This window comes from Bos taurus, chromosome X (genome assembly GCF_002263795.3).
Source record: "Bos taurus isolate L1 Dominette 01449 registration number 42190680 breed Hereford chromosome X, ARS-UCD2.0, whole genome shotgun sequence".
Taxonomy (NCBI): Eukaryota; Metazoa; Chordata; class Mammalia; order Artiodactyla; family Bovidae; genus Bos; species Bos taurus.
In genome coordinates this window covers 66,338,154-66,362,704 of record NC_037357.1, presented here as the reverse complement: position 1 = coordinate 66,362,704, position 24,551 = coordinate 66,338,154, and the positions used below count along the sequence as shown (strand labels likewise).

The 24,551-nt window shown below is 37.7% G+C and overlaps 1 protein-coding gene across 4 annotated transcripts in view; it reads right to left on the bottom strand.

Annotated features, from left to right (window-relative positions):
* CHM (CHM Rab escort protein) overlaps positions 1–24,551 on the bottom strand; it is a 249,791-nt gene that overhangs the window by 38,965 nt on the left and 186,275 nt on the right. For all 4 annotated transcript variants that reach the window (NM_001205389.1, XM_059883413.1, XM_059883414.1 and 1 more), the window contains one exon: positions 21,721–21,817. In NM_001205389.1, coding sequence (NP_001192318.1) covers positions 21,721–21,817 — 97 coding nt within the window. The remainder of the gene's footprint in view (positions 1–21,720; positions 21,818–24,551) is intronic.

Below are 24,551 nucleotides of genomic sequence, written 5' to 3'. Positions count from 1 at the left end.
GGACTATTAATGAATAATGTTTGGTGCCATCTTGAGATTTTCTCTATAAGAAAGCAAATATTTTTTAGAAATTATCACTGGTATTTATGCTCACCAATCTACAGAATACTAATATAAATCTCAGTTCTTGGTTGCTTAAGGAAAACAGAATGTATGTTTTCAGTAAAAAAGCTATGAGGAATGGAATTGGATTTTATGATGGGAAAAGGAAGTAGGTCTGACTTACAGGTGGCTCTTTCAGGATGGGAGAACAAAGTAATGGGTACAGAAAGTGGTAAGAAGGTTTGTGCAAAGGAGACCCTGAGAAAAGAGTTCTGTGCATGGTTAGGACTAAGTTCAAAATAAATTTAATTAAGTTTATCTTTCCATGAAGTTGCTCAGTCATGTCCGACTCTTTGCAACCCCATGGACTGTAGCCCACTAGCCTCCTCCATCCGTGGGATTTTCTAGGCAAGAATACTGGAGAGGGAGTGGGTTGCCATTTCCTTCTCCAGGGGATCTTTCCGACCCGGGTATCAAACCCGGGTCTCCCGCATTGTGGGCAGACGCTTTACCGTCTGAGCCACCAGGGAATCCTAAAAGTAAGCTGGTGCAAAAACTTATATTTGACTTTTCTCTCTGTGAAGAAGACATCTTTTCTTCAGATGTTGAACTGCCTTTGATAATAGATTTAAGTTTCTTTATGTCTTAAATGATCTGTTCTGAAATCCTTTATTGTGACTTTGGTTAAGTGAATAGCTATTGTTTCACAATGACCTATAATCCTATTTGACTGAGTGTTCTAAATCTTTTTGTTATTTGTTGAAAAAGTTCGTAAATCATTCTAATGAAGCACTTTGACTTCTAGCTAACTTTGGGATGCTTCAGAGCGCCCCTGAAAAATCCCAAAGAGAGATACTACACTAATTAAGTTAATTTTGAACACAGAATTACACGGGAAGTATTGTCAAGTGAGTAATAAGTTTCAGGTTACACTGAATCTGCCTGCAATGCTGGAGTCCCGGGTTCGATCCCCAGGTAGGGAAGATCCCCTGGAGAAGGGAATGGAAACCCACTCTAGTATTCTTGCCTGGAGAATCCCAGAGGAGCCTGACAGGTTACAGTCCATGAGGTAGCAAAGGGTCTGACATGACTGAACAAGTAACTACCTACATAAAATTCTTGATTATCAAGTATACATATATATCAAATACATATGTGTATATATATTCTCACTATGTATTCATAAATATATAATAATGTCACAGATAAATAACACACTGTAACATAAAATCTCAGAATAAGACAGCTGTTGCTGCTGCTGCTGCTGCCGCTAAGTCGCGTCAGTCCTGTCCGACTCTGTGCGACCCCATAGACAGAAGCCCACCAGGTTCCCCCGTCCCTGGGATTTTCCAGGCAAGAACACTGGAGTGGGTTGCCATTTCCTTCTCCAATGCATGAAAGTGGAAAGTGAAACTGAAGTCGCTCAGTCGTGTCTGACTCTCCGTGACCCCATGGACTGTAGCCCACCAGGCTCCTCCGTCCATGGGATTTTCCAGGCAAGAGTACTGGAGAGGAAGACAGCTGTTACTGATGGAATATTTATAAAAAAGAGATTTCAAGTGGCTTAGAATACAAATAAGCCCTGTAAAGAGTGTGAAACTGTCAAATGGAAGGGCTACAGAGATGATGTTTTGCACAGTTACAAATTAGTTTAAAAGAAAATAATTAGGTTCATTTAGGATATAAGGAAGGATGAGTAGAAAATAAAGATGTAAGGTATGTTCTGAAAGATGCACTATGTATACAAAAAATATACTTTACCTTTGAAAAACATAATAAGTAAATTTCAAATATTTAACAAACTTAAAACTTTAACCAAATTATATATAGGGAAGGGAAGTTAAGTTGACTTATAGATTTTAGAAAAACGTAATGCTACTACTTTAAAAAGATAAAATAACTAGACTAACCTAGATTTGCTATCAGTGTATCAAATACACTTAGCCAATACTGACCTCTGTTTATATAACAATTACAGTAATATCTCATTTATTCAGAAGTCTTCTATCTACCATCAAGAAACAGGAAGTATGCACCCCCATTAAAAAAATAAAAGGCTTCAGCACCCAAGGTAGATGTTGCAATACACACAGACTAACATGACCAGTTTGGCTAACTTTTCTGGCCCTCTGCAGATTCCAAGTAGGAAATAAGGGGGAAGGGAAGTCAGTGGAAAGAGCTGCCAGAAAGAACATCCTGACAGCTGCGTGAAAACAGCTGGAGGAAGACATACAAAATCTAGATGCAAGAAATGATAAATGCTTGACAGAACAGGGGCATTTAGCATAGGAACAAGTAGATCTAAACATTTCAACAGGCCTAAAGGGCATTGCTAGATTACAAGGAAATACAATGAATAATGTTCATAATATTCCTAAATTATAAGAAAAAGGTCAACTATATGTAAAATAGATAACTAATAAGGACTTACTGTATAGCACAGAGAACTCTACTCAATACTCTGTAATGGCCTATATGGGAAAATAATCTAAAGAAGAGTGAATATATGTTTATATACATACATACATACATACATATATATATATATATATATATATATATATATATATATATATATAACTCATTTACTCTGCTGTACAACTGAAAATAACACAACATTGTAAATTAAATATACCCCAATAAAAACTTAAAAAAAGAAAACAGTTGGGACCAGAAAACCGAAAAAGAGAAAAGAAAAAGGTTAAAATGTTTCATATATTCAGTATAGTATGGTGAAGGAAATGTGTGAAACATGCTAGGAAGGTTAATTATTTAAAAACTCCAACCTGATAAATTTCAATCCTAAAAGGATACATTTCAAAAGAAAGTATTTATGGAGACTACAGCACCCTACTGGATACTAAATAAATAATGTAATATTGACCAGTATTTACAAGCTAATGGATATTTCTAATTGGCTCTCAAACTTTTCCTATTTAGCATCAATTTCATTGTAATGAAAATTCATTTAACAAATCATTTAAAGTATTTTCATTTTGAACAAAAGGTATTCCCAGTTTCTTTAGATGGTATCTCTGCTAGCCATTTCTGGTCTGTACACAGATCAGAAGTCTGCTTTTTGACTAGGATATTGTACTGTGCTGTCACTTCAGTCATACCTAACTTGTTGCGACCTTGTGGACTATAGCCCACCAGGCTTCTCTGGCCATGGGATTCTCCAGGCAAGAATACCAGAACAGGTTGCCATTTCCTTCTCCAGGAGATCTTCTTGACCCAGGGATCTAACTCTCATCTCTTACGTCTTCTGCACTGGCATGTAGTTTTTTGTTTTTTGTTTTTTTAACCAATAGTGCCACCTGGGAAGCCTCGAGTAGGAAATTATTCTGAAATAAATACAAGATAATCACTGGCTCAGCTCACCAAGACATGTGTCCAAGTTTTGGAACACATCTCTATGGTTCCTAGAGCTCTCTCTAACTCTGGTGATCAGCGTTTAAGTGAAAAGTAGTATGTATTGAGCACCTACAAGTGCCATGCACTATTCACATGAATTTGATTCTGATAACAATCCAGAGGTAGGTACTTCCATCAGCCTTATTTTACAGATAAGGAAGCTGAGGTAAAGAGAGATTAAGTAACTTGCTTAAAGTCAAACTAGAAGGAGCTGGGATTTAAACCTAGATTGTTCTTAACTGCAATACAATACTGTATCATTAGAATGCATCTTTCTTGTTAACTGATCTATTTAGTTGCTTTGCAAGTACCTTTCATATACACCATACCCATATCGTATGAGGGTTAACTTCAATTGCACACTTATGGTTTTACAAATTCCACTGCTGCTGCTGCTAAGTCGCTTCAGTCGTGTCCGACTCTGTGTGACCCCATAGATGGAGGCCCACCAGGCTCCCCCATCCCTGGGATTTTCCAGGCAAGAACACTGGAGTGGGTTGCCATTTCCTTCTCCAATGCATGAAAGTAAAAAGTGAAAGTGAAGTCGCTCAGTCATGTCCGTCTCTTAGCGACCCCATGGACTGCAGTCCACCAGGCTCCTCTGTCCATGGGATTTTCCAGGCAAGAGTACTGGAGTGGGGTGCCATTGCCTTCTCCATTACAAATTCTAAATCAAGCCAAATATAAGCCATGAAAAAAAACAATGTTAAATTAAGGAGACTAAAAGGTGAAAGTGAATTTAAAGTATTTGCCACATACTTAGGACTATGGTGTTGCTACAGTACTGACACAGCATTAGATGAAGAATTAAAAAGTCTGAAGCATGTGATTTATAAAAAATAAAAACTAAAACACAAATTGAAAACACTGAGAAAATTATATATTCTAGCTTATTACACAATGCCTAAAACATTAAGATTGTCTTTAACAAAAATAACAAAATGAATTTTATGTCTATTTCACTGAATGCAATACAGCAATTCAATACTATTAGGTTGGTGCAAATGTAATTGCGGTTTTGGACTGTGAATTTTAAATCATTATAACTAGACTTAAATAAGTTTGAGTAAATTCCGGGAGTTAGTGATGGACATGGAGGCCTGATGTGCTGCAGTATGTGGGGTTGCAAAGAGTCGGACATGACTGTGCTACTGAATTGAACTGAACTGGATTCAAATACATCTTTATTAATGAAATCAGGAACCATTACAATCCACATTTGTTTCTTTATTTTCTGTAGTGTAAAAATCCATGCTTCAGGATTTGACGAACTCTTGGAAAGCATTTTCTGCCTCCTGCTGGTTGTGGAAGCATTTTCCCTGCAAAAAGTTGTCAAGATACTTTAAGAAGTGTTAGTTGCTTGACGAGAGGTCATGTGAATATGGCAGATGAGGCAAAACTTTGTAGTCCAATTCTTTCAACTGGTAAAGTGTCGGTTGTGCAACGTGCAGTCAGGCATTGTCATGGAGCAGAATTGGGCCCTTTCTGTTAACCAATGCCAGCTGCAGGCATTGCAGTTTTTGGTGCATCTCATCTATTTGCTGAGCATACTTCTCAGATGTAGTGGTTTTGCTGGGATTCAGAAAGCTGTAGTAGATCAGATAGATAGCAGACCACCAAACAGTGACCATGACCTTATTTTGGTGCAAGTTTGGTTTGGGGAAGAGCTTTGGAGCTTCTTTTCATTCCAACCACTGAACTGGTCATCACTGGTTGTATAAAATCCAGTTTTTGTTGCATGTCACAATCCAATCAAGAAATGGTTCATTGTTGCTGTATAGAATAAAAGAACACTTCAAAATGACATTTTTTTTTTTTATTTGCAGTCAGCTCATGAGGCACCCATGTATCAAGCTTTTTCACCTTTCCAATTTGCTTCAAATATCAAACCATCATAAAATGGTTGATGCTAAGTTCTTTGGCAATTTCTCATATAGTTATAAGAGGATCAGCTTTGATGATTGCTCTCAGTTGGTTGTTGTCAACCCCCAATGGCCAGCCACTGTACTCCTCATCTTCAAGGCTCTTATTTTGTTTGCAAAACTTACTGAACCACCACTGCACTGTATGTTTGTTAGTAATTCCTGGGCCAAATGCATTGTTGATGTGAGTTGTCTCTGCTGCTTTACAACCCATTTTGAACTTGAATAAGAAAATCATTTGAATTTGCTTTTTGTCTAACATCATTTCCTTATTCTAAAATAAATATAAAATACAGAGCAAGTAGTAAGTCATTAGCAAAAAAAACATAAAGCAAGAAATGCACACTAAAATGATGTATAACATAACCACACTTATTTAAGAATGTATTCCAAACTCAAACGGCAAAGTTCAACAATGTAAAACTGCAATTACTTTTGTACCAACTTAATAATATAAAGTACAAAGCAACTGAACAACAGAAAACCACAGTATTGGTCAACCGTGAATTATACTATAAAAGGTCTAAAATGTCTATCCTGTTCTCAGCGGGAAGAAAGTGAAAGCAATGTTAATTCAAGAATGAGAGTTTGATTCCACCTCATCCCCTACTTTATTTTTTAATATAAATTTATTTATTTTAATTGGAGGCTAATTACTTTACAATATTGTATTGTTTTGCCTTTTTAAAATTTAATTTATTATTTTAATTGGAGGTTAATTACTTTACAATATTGTAGTGGTTAAAAAAAAAACAAAAAACAAAAAACAATGAGAGTTTCAGCAATAGATACTGAACAGAGGTAACAATGAATTCAGTACCAGAATCAGTCAACAAGTACTTAGTATGTGCTCACAAATAACATAAAATCTTCCTTAGCTAAGAGCAGAGTATCTGTGGCAGATTTAAATTCCTTTGTCTTCTCATGTTTACTTAAATGGAGAAAAACACTTTTCAAATCAATAACATCATTAAAAGGAAAATAAATCTTCATATATAGATTTCAATGGCTAACGAAGAATTGAATACACTAGAGTTAGACTTTTCGGAGAAGGCAATGGCACCCCACTCCAGTACTCTTGCCTGGAAAATCCCATGGATGGAGGAGCCTGGTAGGCTGCAGTCCATGGGGTCGCTGAGAGTCGGACACGACTGAGCGACTTCACTTTCACTTTTCATATATTGGAGAAGGAAATGGCAACCTACTCCAGTATTCTTGCCTGGAGAATCCCAGGGATTGGGGAGCCTGTTGAGCTGCCGTCCGTGGGGTCGCACAGAGTCAGACACGACTGAAGTGACTTAGCAGCAGCAGCAGCAGCAGCAGAGTTAGACTTTAATAAAACCCAGAATTTAAAGTAAAAAAGACTTAACAATGACCAACTGTATTATACAGGGAACTATATTCAATATTTTGTAATAACCATACTGGAAAAGAATCTGAAAAAGAATCACTGAATCTCTTTGCTGAACTTATGAAACATTAAATCAATGAAACAGTAAATCAACTATATTTCAACTCAAAAAGACTTAAATTTTTACTATACAATTTCTATTTTTTCTCTAGAAGCCACAATTTTTTTGTAAGTATGCCTTACAAACAAGCTAATTTGCTCATCAGCAATGTATCTTTAAAGCATTCCACTGTTAAACAACTAAACTATAAATCACCAAACCTTACAGGTGGCTTTTTCACATACGTGCGAAATCTGGACCATTGATGGTGTTCGATTTGTATTGTAACAGATTGGAAATAAACACTTCAAACTGTGGATTCAATTGTGCACAATCAAAATTATAATGAACATCTGGTATAGTATGTTAAATTTTGGTTATACTATTTTATGATCCTTTATCCTTGTGGCATAATCACTTAAATCTGTTTTTAATTCATACTGTAGAAAAATCAGAAAATCAAGGTAAAAAAACAAACAAACAAAAAACCCCTAAAAGTTAGTTTACCTGTCTTCCCATCATTTAGGGATAACCACTCATCTGCTAAACATTCACTAAACATCATTTAGTGGACAACCACTATTTGGCATATACTCTCTGGAATTTGTTACCTATACATACACTGATGTACCTATAAATACACATATATGTGTGTGCATGTGTATATATAAACACATACAAATATGCTCATCCCTCACAATAAAAAATTAATTCAAAAAATTTACTGATAATATAAAACTTATATAAGCAAACTTTATATTATCATTATACTTAACATGAAACCACAAAGTTTCTTATATTCCATTTTTAAGGCGAGGATTATGTTCCGTAACTTTCTTGAAGAACTCCTAGATCATTTTAGACCACAATGGCTTCTCCTCCCTTTAATATTCATTGCTTGCATCCTTAGTTTACCCTACTGTGCTTTGCTTACTTTATTTTTGTTTTCATTTTTAGCTCATTTGTTGTTGCTTTGCTCTTCCCCCATAAAATTAAAGCTTCCGGAGATCATGCATTATTTATCACTTTGTGCCTTATTCCCAAGGCTTAGGGTAATGCCCTCTACTTAACCTATGTTTTAAAAAATGCTTAGTGAACCAAGAAACGTACTTGCAATAAATAAGTCAAAGGGTTGATACCCTTAATGTTTATTTAATTTAATTTCCTATGGTGAAATTATCAGGCTTATTTTTTATTTTTTAACTTAATTTTTTTTTATTGGCGTAAAGTTGATTTACAACATTGTGATAGTTTCTGGGGTACAGCCAAGTGAGTTATACATACACATATATCTATTCTTTTATAAATTCTACTCCCATATAGGGCATTAACAGAGTATTGATATGTGCTATAGAGTAGGTCCTTATTACCTATTCTATATATAGCAATAGGTATATGTTACTCTCAATCTCCCAATTTATCCTCTCCCTTCCCCCCTGCCCCATGGGGCTTCCCTTGTGGCTCAGCTGGTAAAGAATCCACCTGCAATGTGGGAGACCTGGGTCCGATACCTGAGTTGTGAAGATCCCCTGGAGAAAGGAAAGGTTACCCACTCCAGTATTCTGGCCTGGAAAATTCCACGGACTGTATAGTCCATAGGGTCACAAAGAGTTGGACATGACTGAGTGACTTTCTCTTCCACCACTGCCCCCACACGTTTGTTTTCTACATCTGTGACAGAGAGTCAATTCCTAGGCAGACTGATAAGAAGTCCAGAGTCCCCAAGGAGAAGAATGGGGTCTGAGGCTGTTGAAGTGGAGATAGGGGGGTCTGGAATTCTCAAGGAGGAGGAAAGGACAAACTTTTTTTTGTCTACATTCCTTAGTCTTAGTCAATTACACAACTCAGTTTAAACTCTGTACTAGGGATTATACACCAATAATGTATCCTGCTTCAGGACAGTTTCTCCTTCCTGAAAACCTGACTAATCCTAATATCTCAGAATGTATATTATGAGAGTGAATCTGGTAAATTTTTCACAAACTTGAGACAGTCTTTTGATTCATTGTAATAACTAATTAAAAGGTATATAACTTCATTGCTAACACTAGCAAGGGGGTATTCTTTCTGCCCCCTTCTGATGTCTATGTCAGAAGCTTTCTCTGTCTCTTTTATACTTTAATAAAACTGTATTACACAAAAGCTCTGAGCCATTAAGCCTTGCCTCTGGCCCTGGATTGAATTCTTCTCCTCTGGAGGCCAAGAATACCGGTGTCTTTCGTAGTTCAGCAACAACCTTTCATGACTTAACTTCTGTTTTGTAAATAGGTTCACCTGTACCATTTCTTTACATTCCGCATTTAAGTGATGCCGTATGATACTTGTCTCCCTTTATGTGACTTTACTCAGTATGACAATCTCTAGGTCCATCCATGTCACTTCAAATGGCATTATATCATTCTTTTTTTATGGTTCAGTAATATGCCATTGTATATATGTACCACACCTTCTTTGTCCCTTCCTCCAGCAATGGACATTTAGGTTGCTTCCATGTTCTAGCTTTTATAAACAGCAGTGCAATGAACACTGGGGTACATCTATCCTTTCGAACTGTGGTTTTCTCCAGGTATGCCCAGGAGTGGGATTACTGGATTATACGGTCAGTTCAGTCAGTTCAGTCGCTCAGTCATGTCCGACTCTTTGCAACCCCATGAATTGGAGCACGCCAGGCCTCCCTGTCCATCACCAACTCTTGGAGTTCACTCAAACTCACATCCATTGAGTCAGTGATGCCATCCAGCCATCTCGTCCTCTGTCATCCCCTTCTCCTCCTGCCCCCAATCCCTCCCAGCATCAGAGTCTTTTCCAATGAGTCAACTCTTCGCATGAGGTGGCCAAAGTACTGGAGTTTCAGCTTTAGCATCATTCCTTCCAAAGAAATCCCAGGGCTGATCTCCTTCAGAATGCACTGGTTGGATCTCCTTGCAGTCTAAGGGACTCTCAAGAGTCTTCTCCAACACCACAGTTCAAAAGCATCAATTCTTCAGTGCTCAGCTTTCTTCACAGTCCAACTCTCACATCCATACATGACTACTGGAAAAACCATAGCCTTGACTAGACGGACCTTTATTGGCAAAGTAATGTCTCTGCTTTTTAATATGCTATCTAGATTGGTCATAACTTTCCTTCCAGGAGTAAGCGTCTTTTAATTTCATGGCTGTAATCACCATCTGCAGTGATTTTGGAGCCCCCAAAAATAAAGTCTGACACCATTTCCACTGTTTCCCCATCTATTTCCCATGAAGTGATGGGACCAGATGCCATGATCATAGTTTTCTGAATGTTGAGCTTTAAGACAACTTTTTCACTCTCCACTTTCACTTTCATCAAGAGGCTCTTTAGTTCCTCTTCAGTTTCTGCCATAAGGGTGGTGTCATCTGCATATCTGAGGTTATTGGTATTTCTCCCGGCAATCATGATTCCACCTTGTGCTTCTTCCAGCCCAGCATTTCTTACAATGTACTCTGCATATAAATTAAATAATCAGGGTGACAATATACAGTCTTGACATACTCCATTTCCTATTTGGAACCAGTCTGTTGTTCCATGTCCAGTTCTAACTATTGCTTCCTGACCTGCATACAGATTTCTCAGGAGGCAGGTAAGGTGGTCTGGTAGTCCCATCTTTTTCAGAATTTTCCACAGTTTAAAGTGATCCACACAGTCAAAAGCTTTGGCATAGTCAATAAAGCAGAAATAGATGTTTTTCTGGAACTCTCTTGCTTTTTCCATGATCCAGCGGATGTTGGCAATTTGATCTCTGGTTCCTCTGCCTTTTCTAAAACCAGCTTGAACATCTGGAATTCATGGTTCATGTTCTTCTGAAGCCTGGCTTGGAGAATTTTGAGCATTACTTTACTAGCGTGTGAGATGAGTGCAATTGTGTGGCAGTTTGAGCATTCTTTAGCATTGCCTTTCTTTGGGATTGGAATGAAAACTGACCTTTTCCAGTCCTGTGGCCACTGCTGAGTTTTCCAAATTTGCTGGCATATTGAGTGCAGCACTTTCACAGTATCATCTTTCAGGATTTGAAATAGCTTCACTAGAATTCCATCACCTCCACTAGCTTTGTTCATAGTGATGCTTTCTAAGGCCCACTTGACTTCACATTCCCAGATGTCTGGCTCTAGGTCAGTGATCACACCATCGTGATTATCTGGGTCATGAAGCTCTTTTTTGTACAGTTCTTCTGTGTATTCTTGCCACCTCTTAATATCTTCTGCTTCTGTTAGGTCCATACCATTTCTGTCCTTTATCGAGCTTATCTTTGTATGAAATGTTCCCTTGGTATCTCTAATTTTCTTGAAGAGATCTCTAGTCTTTCCCATTCTGCTGTTTTCCTCTATTTCTTTGCATTGATACCTCATTGTAGTCTTGATTTGCATTTTTTTAATAATTAGCAATGTTGAGCATCTTTTCATGAATGTTTATTTTTATTATTCTTCTTTTTTACCCTTAATGTTTATACTGTTTTTACAAGGTGATAAGAAAAGAATAATCAATACAATAGACAAATTAAATGAATAAGTAATTCACATAAAAGGGATAAATACCCAGTAAACACTATGAAAGGATGGTCAACTTCATGATTTATTAAATACACATTTAATCAAAATATCATTTTCTACTTTTAACCTGGCAATGGAGATTTGGTAAGATAATACGCAATGGTCTTGTATGTTTGGAGAAACAGACATGTTTGCTTATAAACTACCATTGGATATCTAATTTGATACTCCTTTGGAAGAGGGGCAAAAGCCCTAAAAACTCCAGAAACTTTCAGAAACTTTGGGACATTCATTTATAGAAACATGGAGTAAAGGTGCCTTTGTCTATTGGTCTTATTAAGTAGAGTTAAAAATCTTAGATATAATATATAAAATGAACATAAGAAAATTCTGAAGTAAAGAAAATAAAGCAGACCAGCAAGGGACCTTGACACCAAAGGAACAAAATGGCAGAGTTCCCTGAGTTTTCTTTTTGCCTCATATATCCCAGAGTAGTTACCAGAAAAACTGGCCACCCAGAAACATCAGTGGACTCAGACAAACAAAGCCCCAACAAAAGCCTGCCTCTCTCTAGTCAAAATATCAGGAAAGGGGCAACTTAGCAAGACAGAAAACTTTTAGACAGTAATTGTTCTACCACAGCTGAACACTGCAGGAAAAAAAAAAAAAAAAAACAAGGCCCCCACATCTACACTCACCATTAGTGCCTGAATAAGGAGTTTATGTAGACTTCCATTCTTCACCAAGTTATAATGAAGTGTCCCAACATCCCTGGTAGGGTGGTGTCAAAGAAGGCCAAGTAGGGAGCCAGGATTTACCAGGAGAAGCAGTCCCCCCATCCTTTACCATATCAGCAGAGACCATGATGCGATCCTGGATTTTCACCCCTATCCAGCAATAAAGAAGACAGCTCCTCAGCCCCGCTGGGGTGGTGTCAGAATAAGCCACCAATGCGCAAGTAATAAAGCCACATCCTGTCCCCATGGTGTCATTGAGGCCATGTGGAGCAGTATCGAAGCACTGCTGCTCCTCCTACCCAGAGTGGAATCAGTGAGGCCTACTGGAGATTACAATCACTGAGCAGTAATAAGGAAATGCTCCAATTTCTGCATGCCAGCAGGGGCCAAGCAGGGAACCAGGACTTCCACTATCAGCTGGCAGTAACAAGGGAATACTCTCTTTCGCTACCAGAACAGTGTCAGAGGAAGCCCAAGATAAGATCTAAGTCCCATTATATAACAAAAATATCTGGGTAGCAATAAAAAAATATTCATTTTACCAAAAACCAGGACAACCTCAACTTCAATAAGAAAAGGCAATCAGAACAACACAGCTGCTGTATTTGTCTGAAGATTTAATGTAGCCATCATAAAAATGCATCAGTGATTGATTACAAACATGCAGGAAACAAATGAAATGACAGACAGTCTCAACAAAGAAAGAGAAAGCGTTAGGAAACAAGTAGAAAAGCTTTTTTTTTGAGAAAAGATAAATTGTTCATATCTGTTTACAAAAGCACAATATATATTAAAATAAATGAATTTAAATTAGAAAAAAAAAGAAAAAAAGGATTCCCTCAATCCAGAAAAAAAGAACATTAAAACATCAATAGTATTCTAAAAAATAAAAGTCACAACCATCACTCATTAGTTCATCTTGGTAATGATAAAGAATTCTTGTTTTAATCTATCTTGGATTAGTAGTCTCCTGATATCTCTTTCTTGATTAGAGTTCTGAAAATCCTGATGCATTCCACAAGCACCAAGTAGATTTAAAGAAGAATCAAACAGAAAATTTTAAACTAAAAAATATAATTGAAATTTTAAAACATAATGAATAGGTTCAACAGCAGAATGGAATGCACAGAGGAAAGAATCATTGAACTTAAAAGTAGAACTGTAGAAATGGCACAAAATGTACAAAACAGAGAAAATAGACTATATGAACATGAACAGAAATACATGTACTTTGCACTCTTCTTGCTTTTGTACTATCTTTTCATTGCTACCAATTGGGCTATATTCCTTCGTATAATTCACTGTGTCTAGCAGGGTACATTGCTCTCAATAGATATCAAAATATTTTTGAATTAAAAAAAAATGAACAGAGCCTCAGAGACATGTGGAAGTATAATGTAAAGATCTAATAGACAAGAGCAGTCCTAAGATAGCAGATGAATAGGATGGGGAGATCACTTTCTCCCCCACAAATTCATCAAAAGATCATCTGAATGCTGAGCAACTTCTCAAAACAACTTCTGAATGCTCTAAGCTAAGGCGCAGCCTGGCCCGCACACAGAACAAAGGACTGAGCAAATACCAAAGGAGAGCTAGCCAGCTGCAGACCAGCCCCGCCCCCGCTGACAGAGGCAGAGAGGCAGGCGGGCTAGCGCCAGAGCCGGAAGGCAAGCGGCAATCTTGGCTCCAGAGACGGCATCCTCCACCAAACTGTGAGCAGGCTCCCAGTTGCTCCCAGTTGCTCCCAAGTCTTCCTGGGTTCCTGGACTCTTGATATCTGCCAGGAGGGTTGCAGCCAGAGATCAGCTCCCCAGAGGAGACACACAGCACACCTGAGACAGTGCCCTTGCTCTGCACCCGGGAAACGGAGGGGCTGGGACCCAGGAGGTAATTAAGATGCACAGCCCACCTGGTACAGTGTGTTGGCCAAGCACCTGGTCGTCTGAGCTGCTCGGACCTGGAAAGGGCACAAAATGTATTCCTAACCAAGTCTGTGCCTTTGTGGAGTACCTGAGAACCTCAACCTGAACAGCTTAGACCTGGGAAGTGCATGCAACTCAGGGCCTACTTTGGACAGTTCCTCTGCAGAGCAACCTGGAGGCTGAGCAGTGTAGACCTGGAAAGCACACACACCATAAGTGGGGCAAATCCAGTGTGGTCCATACATTGCGAGCACTCCCCACACACGCCAGTGATATATGTTTGCAAGGTTCCTCCCTTCCCACAATATAACTGAACAAGTGAGCATAAATAAGTGACCATCTTCGCCCCCTTGTGTCAGTGCAGAAATTAGACACTGAAGAGACTTGCAAATTGAGAAAGCCAAAATAAACAAAGAAGAGGGAACTGCTCTGGAAGTGACAGGTGCAACAGATAAAAACCCTGTAGTTGGCACTGACTAACCACTGGAAGGGACCTACAAACCTTGAGAAGTATAAGCTGTAAGCAAGAACTATCTTAAACTGAACTGACCCCACATTGCCCTCAACAACTCCAGAGAAATTTCTAGATATATTTTAATTATTATCATTTTTTAATTTAAAATTTTTTTAACTTTTAAGTTCTTTATTACTCATATAATTTTCATTTTTACAATCTATTACATTGTAAAAAAATACCCTATTTTTAAAGCAAATTTCATATTTTTTAAATAATTTTTCTGATTGATTTTGTTTTGTATTTTTAATATTGTATTTTTCACAGTCTAAACTCTACTCTAGATTTTTAATCTTTGCTTTTTGGTATTTGTATCAATTTTGTACCTTTAAAGAGGAGAGTGAAAAAGGTGGCTTAAAGCTCAACATTCAGAAAACTAAGATCATGGCATCTGCTCCCATCACTTCATGGCAAATAGATGGGGAAACAGTGGAAACAGTGGCTGACTTTATTTTTCTGGGCTCCAAAATCACTGCGGATGGTGACTGCAGCCATGAAAATTAAAAGACACTACCTCCTTGGAAGGAAACTTATAACCAACCTAGACAGCATATTAAAAAGCAGAGACATTACTTTGCCAACAAAGGTCCATCTAGTCAAGGTTATGGTTTTTCCAGTAGTCATGGATGTGAGAGTTGGACTATAAAGAAAGCTGAGCACCAAAGAATTGATGCTTTTGAAGTGTGGTGTTGGAGAAGACTCTTGAGAGTCCCTGGGACTGCAAGGAGATCCAACCAGTCCATCCTAAAGGAGATCAGTCCTGGGTGTTCATTGGAGGGACTGATGTTGAAGCTGAAATTCCAATACTTTGGCCACCTGATGCAAAGAGCTGACTCATTTGAAAAGAACCTGATGCTGGGAAAGATTGAGGGAAGGAGGAGAAGGGAACGACAGAGGATGAGATGGTTGGATGGCATCACCAACACAATGGACATGGGTTTGGGTGGACACTGGGAGTTAGTGATGGACAGGGAAGCCTGGTGTACTGTGGTTCACAGGGTCTCAAAAAGTCGGACATGAGTGAGTGACTGAACTGAACTGAACCTTTAAGAATCTAATCTTCAGTATCCATTTTCACTTAGGGGTGTAATTACTGGCTTGATTGCTCTCTCTCCTTTTGATTCCCCCTCTTCACCTCCTGGTCACCTCTATCTCCGTCCTCCCTCTTCTCTTCTCCTTGTAACTACGTGAACCTCTCTGGGTGTCCCTCACTGTGGAGAATTTTTTTTACCATTAACATAGATGTTTTATATCTGTGCTGTATGGATGGAGAAGTCCTGAGGCTACTGTAAGAATAAGACTGAAAGCCAGAGGCAGGAGGCTTAAATCCAAACTCGAGAACATCAGAGAACTCTTGATTCCAGAGAAAATTAAGAGACAACAGATCATCCAAAAGCCTCCATACCTACCCTGGAACCAAGCTCCACCCAAGAGCCAAGTTCCACAGAAAGACCTATCAGGATAATTCTCCAGCAACACCGGAATACAGCCCTGAGCATTAAAGTACAGGCTATCCAAAGACATGCCAAACCCACAGACACTCCAAAACTCACTACTGGATACTTCACTGCACTCCAGAGAGAAGAGATTCAGCTCCACCCACCAGAACACGGACACAAGCTCCCCTACCAGGAAAACCTGACAAGCCACTCGTCCAACCCCACCCACAGGGAGCAACCTCCACAAAGAGGAACCACAAACTTCAAACACACAGAAAGGGCACCCCAAACACAGCAATCTAAACAAAATGAAAAGGCAGAGAAATATTCAGCAGGTAAAGGAACATGATAAATGCCTACAAAAACAAACAAAAGAGGAGGAGATAGGGAGTCTACATGAAAAAGAATTCAGAATAATGATAGTAAAGATGACCCCCAAAATCTTGAAAATAGAATGGAGTTGCAGATAAATAGACTAAAGATAGGGATTGAGAAGTTGCAAGAAATGTTTACCAAGGACCTAGAAGAAATAAAAAAGAGTCAATCAATAATGAATAATGTAGTAACTGAGATCAAAAGGACTCTGGAGGGAACCAACAGTAGAATGACTGAGGCAGAAGATATGAAAAGTGACGTGGAAGATAGAATGGTGGAAATAAATGAAGCAGAAGAAAAAAGAAAAAGCAATTAAAAGAAATGAGGACAACTTCAGACACCTCTGAGACAATGTTAAACGCCCCAACGTTCAAATCATAGGAATCCCACAAGAAGAAAACAAAAAGAAAAGCCATGAGAATATACTTGAGGAGACAATAGTTTAAAACTTCCCTAAAATGGGGAAGAAAATAGCCAACCAAGTCCAAGAAACCCAGAGAGTTCCAAACTGGATAAACCCAAGGTGAAACACCTAAAGCCACATATTAATCAAATTAATGAAGATTAAGTACAAAGAAGAAATATTAGAAGCAGCAAGGTAAAACCAACAAATAACACACAAGGGGATCCCCATGAGGATAACAGCTGGTCTTTAAATAGAAACTCTTCATGTTAGAAAGGAATGTAAGGACATACTTAAAGTGATGAAAGAGAAAAACCTACAACCCAGAATACTTTACCCAGCAAGGATCTCATTCAGATGTGAAGGAGAAATCAAAAGCTTTACTGACAAGCAAAAATAAACTGAAAACAGATTAAAGATCTAAATGTAAGACCAGAAATACTAAAACTCCTTAGAGGAAAACATAGGCAAAACACTCTAATATAAATCACAGCAGGATCCTCTATGACTCACCTCCCAGAGTAATGGAAATAAAATCAAAAATAAAGAAATGGGACCTAATTAAACTTAAAAGCTTTTGCACAATGAAGGAAACTATAAGCAAGGTGAAAAGACGGCCTACAGAATGGGAGAAAATAATAGCAAATGAAGCAACTGACAAAGAATTAATCTCAAAAATATACAAGCAGCTCCTGCAGCTAATTTCCAGAAAAATAAATGGCCCAATCAAAAAACGTGCCAAAGAACTAAACAGACATTTCTCCAAAGAAGACATACAGATGGCTAATAAACACATGAAAAAGATGCTCAACATCACTCATTATCAGATCAGATCAGATCAGTCGCTGAGTCGTTTCCGACTCTTTGTGACCACATGAATCGCAGCATGCCAGGCCTCCCTGTCCATCACCAACTCCTGGAGTTCAATGAGACTCACGTCCATCGAGTCAGTGATGCCATCCAGTCATCTCATCCTCTGTCGTCCCCTTCTCCTCCTGCCCCCAGTCCCTCCCAGCATCAGAGTCTTTTCCAATGAGTCAATTCTTCACATGAGGTGGCCAAAGTACTGGAGTTTCAGCTTCAGCATCATTCCTTCCAAAGAAATCCCAGGGCTGATATCCTTCAGAATGGACAGGTTGGATCTCCTTGCAGTCCAAGGGACTCTCAAGAGTCTCCAACACCAAAGTTCAAAAGCATCAATTCTTCAGCGCTCAGCCTTCTTCACAGTCCAACTCTCACATCCATACATGACCATAGGAAAAAGCATAGCCTTGACTAGACGAACCTCTGTTGGCAAAGTAATGTCTCTGCTTTTGAATATGCTATCTAGGTTGGTCATAACTTTCTTTCCAAGGAGTAAGCGTCTTTTAATTTCATGGCTGCAGTCACCATCTGTAGTGATTTTGGAGCCGAGAAAAATAAAGTCTGACACTGTTTCCACTGTTTCCCCATCTATTTCCCATGAAGTGGTGGGACTGCATGCCATGATCTTCGTTTTCTGAATGTAGAGCTTTAAGCCAACTTTTTCACTCTCCACTTTCACTTTCATCAAGAGGCTTTTGAGTTCCTCTTCACTTTCTGCCATAAGGGTGGTGTCATCTGCATATCTGAGGTTATTGATATTTCTCCTGGCAATCTTGATTCCAGCTTGTGCTTCTTCCAGCCCAGCGTTTCTCATGATGTACTCTGCATATAAGTTAAATAAACAGGGTGACAATATACAGCCTTGACAAACTCCTTTTCCTATTTGGAACCAGTCTGTTGTTCCATGTCCAGTTCTAACTGTTGCTTCCTGACCTGAATACCAATTTCTCAAGAGGCAGATCAGGTGGTCTGGTATTCCCATCTCTTTCAGAATTTTCCACAGTTTATTGTGATCCACACAGTAAAAGGCTTTGGCATAGTCAATAAAGCAGAAATAGATGATTCTCTGGAACTCTCTTGCTTTTTCCATGATCCAGCGGATGTTGGCAATTTGATCTCTGGTTCCTCTGCCTTTTCTAAAACCAGCGTGAACATCAAGAAGTTCACGGTTCACATATTGCTGAAGCCTGGCTTGGAGAATTTTGAGCATTACTTTACTAGCGTGTGAGATGAGTGTAATTGTGCAGTAGTTTGAGCACTCATTATCAGAGAAATGCAAATCAAAATCACAATGAGGTACCATCTCACACCAGTCAGAATGGCTATCAAAAAGTCTACATGCAATAAACGCTGGAGAGGGTGCAGAGAAAAGGGAACCCTCTTACACTGTTGGTGGGAATGCAACCTGGTCCAGCCACTATGGAGAACAGTTTGGAGATTTCTTAAAATACTGGAAATAGAACTGCCATACAACCTAGCAATCCCACTACTAGGCATACACACTGAGGAAACAACAATTGAAAGAGACAGATGTACCCCAATGTTCATCGCAGCACTGTTTACAATAAGACACGGAAGCAATCTAGATGTCCATCAGCAGACGAATGGATAATAAAGCTGTGGTATATATACACAATGGAATATTATTCAGCTATTAAAAAGAATGCATTTGAATCAGTTCTAATGAGGTGGATGAAACTGGAGGCTATTACACAGAGTAAAGTAAGTCAGAAAGAAAAACACCAATACAGTATATTAACGCAGATATGTGGAATTTAGAAAGATGGTACGATGATCCTATATGTGAGACAGCAAAAGAGACACAGATGTAAAGAACAGACTTTTGGACTTTGTGGGAGAAGGTGAGGGTGGGATGATTTGAAAGAATAGCATATTACCATATGTGAAATAGATCACCAGTCCAGGTTCGATGCATGAGACAGGGCGTTCAGGGCTGGTGAACTGGGATGACCCTGAGGGATGGGATGGGGAGGGATGGGGAGGGTCTTCAGGATGGGGAACACATGTACACCCACGGCTGATTCATGTCAATGTATGGAAAAACCACTACAATACTGTAAAGTAATTAGCCTCCAATAAAATAAATAAATTAATTAAAAAAAAGAAAAGATCCAATAGTCATGGCATATTAGTCCCAGAAGGAGAAAGAGTGTTTGCTGAAAAATACTCAAAGAAATAAAGGACAAAAATTTCACAGATTTGAAAAAAAGATACAAACCTGCAGATTTTAGAAGCTGCACAAATTTCAAATAGAATAAATCCAAAGAAATAAATGCCAAGACCCATCATAATCAAAATTCTAAAACTCAAAGACTAAGGAGAAAAATCTTGAATGTATCCTTGAAAACCAAAAACCATTATCTATATGGCAAAAGCATACACACATTGTACCAATGTCAAATTCCTGGTTTTGATATTGCACTATAATTTAGTAAAATGTAACTAATGGAAAAAATTAGATGAAGGATACGTTCGACCTCTGTGTACTATCTTTGCAAATTCTATGAATCCATAATTATTCCAAAATTTTAAAAAAATCTACTTTGACTCAATAATTCCACTAAAAAAAATCCTACAAAAAATAATTGATGCTCATAAATATTTACTATAAAAATGGCTGGTTTTTATAGGACTATTAAGTAAAATTTTTCAAAACAATCTCAACATCATGGGATTAAATAAAAATGGCATATCCACAATCATTGAAAATTATATCATAGAATTACAAAAAGATTTTTGCTGTTTTAAAGTCTTTTTAAAAGGCAGGTTATAAACAGTATATAAATAGTATTGCATTTTATTGAAAATATATATGCATACACATCTAAAAAAAGACAAACATAATCAAGTGTTGATCATTTCTAAGGAGAAGGATTATAGTAATTTTACTTTTCTTTCTTACATCTTCCAAATTGTCAACAGTGAATGTATATTATTAAGACTGGGAATATAAAATATTTCACATAGAAAAATAATCTATAAAAGTAAATTTTAAAAAATAGTCACAAACATAAAATAAATGCAATTTAGAAAATCCAAAATGAGTGCAGTTGCATAATTTATATGCTAACACAGATAAACTGACACATACACAAAAACTGGCTAAAGTAATAGGGGGAAAAATAATATGGTAAAGATTTACCTATATCACTATAAAAGGAGAAAAACTTGAGCTACTTTTTCAAATGGAAGTTCAGGATTATAGCAATACTGGTTAAGTTTGCTTGCCTCTCCCTGTTGGCATCATGCTCCCACTTCTCTTTGTTTGACCACGTTTTTACCATCTTTTAGGAAGCAATAGTACTACACTTGTAAGCATAGTCAAATATTCCTTGACTAGGCCAAATCAGATTAGTCTTCAGCTTTTCATAATTCATGTTAACAGTTGTAGTAAAACTCAATATAAGTTTACAGAATTTAAAATAATCGTAGCTAATGATACTGTTATGTTTTCCTTCTAAGACTATCTAGAGTCTAATTTGTCAGTACCTCTCGTGATATTTTAATAATCTGCCTCTTACAGCTACTAAGGTATTTGTCATATCTGTCCGACTAGACTGTGTGTCCCCCAAATTCAGGGCTATGTTGTATTCATCTTTAGCTACCCTGATATGCCTACCAGAGCACACTGCACTCAGTTAATATTGTCTTGTTTCATTGGATGTGCAGTAAGATTATGAATACTTCAAATCGGGAATGTCAACTGTTCCTTAATAATCCCTATGAATATGCAGTTTAGGTCTAGGCATAGTGATGGCCAATGTACACTTGCTTATTTTACTTACTGAAACATCTTTAAGAAATATGTTGTAGGCAGCATGATAACTGACAGTGTTGAGACAGAAATTTTGATACACATAGGTAGAAGAACAGATAGATAGCTTAACAATGGTGCATGTGAAGATTTAGTTTTAGAAATGTTCAGAGGCAAGGGGAAGGTATGAAATGACTTACTGTATGACTTACATGATGTGAACAAATACTATGAATTAAAAAATATATGTATGTAGCAAAACTATTAATACAATCCTGACAACCATAAGAATAGCTGTCCCCCTTTACCTTCTAAACAAACACAAAAGACCAACTACCAGACTATTGTGCTTACATGAGCCTTTCATGCATGTCATTGTTGATGAACATAACTCAATGACTCGAACAGCAAAAGTTCCTGGTTCCTCTGCTGGCACTGTTAAAATGGAAATCTAAAAAGCAGAAACAAAACATCAGACATAGCTGTTAGATCTCATTTTCATTATTTTATTATTAGAGCAAACTAAACATCTTTTTTCAAACATTCATTGATGTTTGAAAAACTTTAGCTGGTGGGATTGAATTTTAGAACAAAATTTGAAACATAAAGCATGCACATGTGTCAAACTATTGATATATTTATATATGATATATATTGCAGTCCTAAAATTCGTGGACAATAAATATTTCAAATATCTTTAATATTTATTAAATCTTTCACTTACTACATATTTTCAAAAGATGTGATTAATTACTTCATTTGTTCCAAAGGTTTAAACAATTTATTGTGCCCCCCCAAAAGGCACAATAAAGGTACAATTCATTATTCTGAATTGTATGCACTTCATTGTTTCAATCACAGCACATTAAATTTGATTATTCATAAGGGCTAAAAATAGAAGTTATAGAGTACTAAAATTTTGAAATGTTACCTAAAAAAAAAAAGTGCAAAGATACTAATGTCAGCATATACCAAATTACAGCTAAACAAATACCAAAATATTTCAAAATGAATGGCTTCAAATTAATTTAAGGACTCCATTAATATGCAGTATGCTGTGCTAGGCACCACTAATTGCTATACGGCTTTATATTTAAAAAACTTTAAATAATTGTCAGGTAAATATTTCTCTACAGAACCAAAAACTTCAATACCAATTCTCAATTTAATCTTCAATCTGAGGAAAATATATTGTTTTCTATAGGAAACACTGCCAAAAAATAAAGCCCTATTTGTACTTTTACCTGTGAGCATTATGTTTAGATTTTAACTGGCAACATCATATTGATAGCCAACAGAGGAAATGCTTTTAAGTTCTGAAAATAAAATTTGTTTGATAATCATGACCTTCTTATTATCACTACCTGTATATACATTTGGACATTTACTATGTCTCAAAAACTGTTTTCTCCATATTCCTCAGCTCCTTTTGCTGCTATGATAAAAAAATGTCATACTGCAGCATTAAAGAGAGAGGAGCCAGTAAAACATGGATCTAATGTTGTGTGCATGTGTGCTCAGTCATGCCCAACTCAAACTCTGTGGACTGTAGTCCACCAGATTCTTCTGTTCCTGGGATTTTTCAGGCAAGAAAACTGGAATGCATTGCCATTTCCTCCTTTAGGATTTTCCCAACCCAAGGATACAACTCATATCTCCTGTATCTCCTGCATTGCAGGAGGATTCTTTACCACCGTGCCACGTGGGAAGCCCCTAATGCTGCATAATTATTATCAAACAATTATGACTAAAAACATGTATATAACTGAAAAGGTATCTTAAGGATTGGACCAACATCTAAATACTTCTTTTGATTCCGACAACTATCACATATAATCAGTGACCCCCGACCATAGTGTCTTTTGTCTCAACTCTTGAAAAGGTAAATATCTTAAATCACAGAGAGATTATAAAAGCCATCAAAAGGTAATTCCTTCAATCCTTGAATAACCCTTTCATAAAATTTACCTAAACCAACAATTAACTCTTTCCTCTAAGTTCAGTTCAGTCACTCAGTCGTGTCCAACTCTTTGCGACCCTAAGGACTGCAACATGCCAGGCTTCCCTGTCCATCACCAACTCTCAGAGCTTGCTCAAACTCATGTCCATTGAGTTGGTGATGCCATCCAACAATCTCATCCTCTGTCATCCCCTTCTCCTCCTGCCTTCAATCTTTCCCAGCATCAGGGTTTTTCCAATGAGTCAGTTCTTCACATTAAGTGGCCAAAGTATTGGAGTTTCACCCTCAGCATCAGTCCTTCCATTGAATATTCAGGACCGATTTCCTTCAGTATTGACTAGTTTGATCTTGCAGTCCAAGGGACTCTCAAGTCTTCTCCAACACCACAATTCAAAAAAATCAATTCTTCAGCACTCAGCTTTCTTTATAGTCCAACTCTCACATCCATACATGACTACTGGAAAAACCAGAGCTTTTACTATATGGACCTTTATCACTTTATCAGTAAAGTGATGTCTCTCCTTTTTAATATACTGTGTAGGTTGGTCAAAGCTTTTCTTCCAAGGAACAAGCGTCTTTTAATTTCATGACTGCAATCAGCATCTTCAGTGATTTTGGAGCCCCAAAAATAAAGTCTGTCACCATTTCCACTGTTTCCCCATCTATTTGTCATGAAGTGATGGGACCAGATGCCATGATTTTCATTTTGTGAATATTGAGTTTTAAGCTAGGTTTTTTCACTCTCCTCTTTCACTTTCATCAAGAGGCTCTTTAGTTCTTCTTCACTTTCTGCCATAACGGTAGTCTGTGTATCTGAGGTTATTGATATTTCTCCCAGCAATCTTGATTCCAACTTGTGCTTCATCCAGCCTGGCATTTAACATGATGTACTCTGCACATAAGTTAAATAAGCAGGGTGACAATATAGAGATTTGAAGTACTCCTTTCCCAATTTGGAACCAGTTTGTTGTTCCATGTCCGGTTCTAACTGTTGCTTCTTGACCTGCATACAGATTTCTCAGGAGGCAGGTAATGTGGTCTGGTATTTCCATCTCTTGAAGATTTTTCCAATGTTTGTTGTGATGCAGTCAAAGGCTTTGGCATAGTCAATAAAGCAGAAAGAGATGTTTTTCTGGAACTCTCTTGCTTTTTCCATAATCCAGTGGATGTTGGCAATTTGATCTCTGGTTCTTCTGCCTTTTCTAAAACCAGCTTGAACATCTGG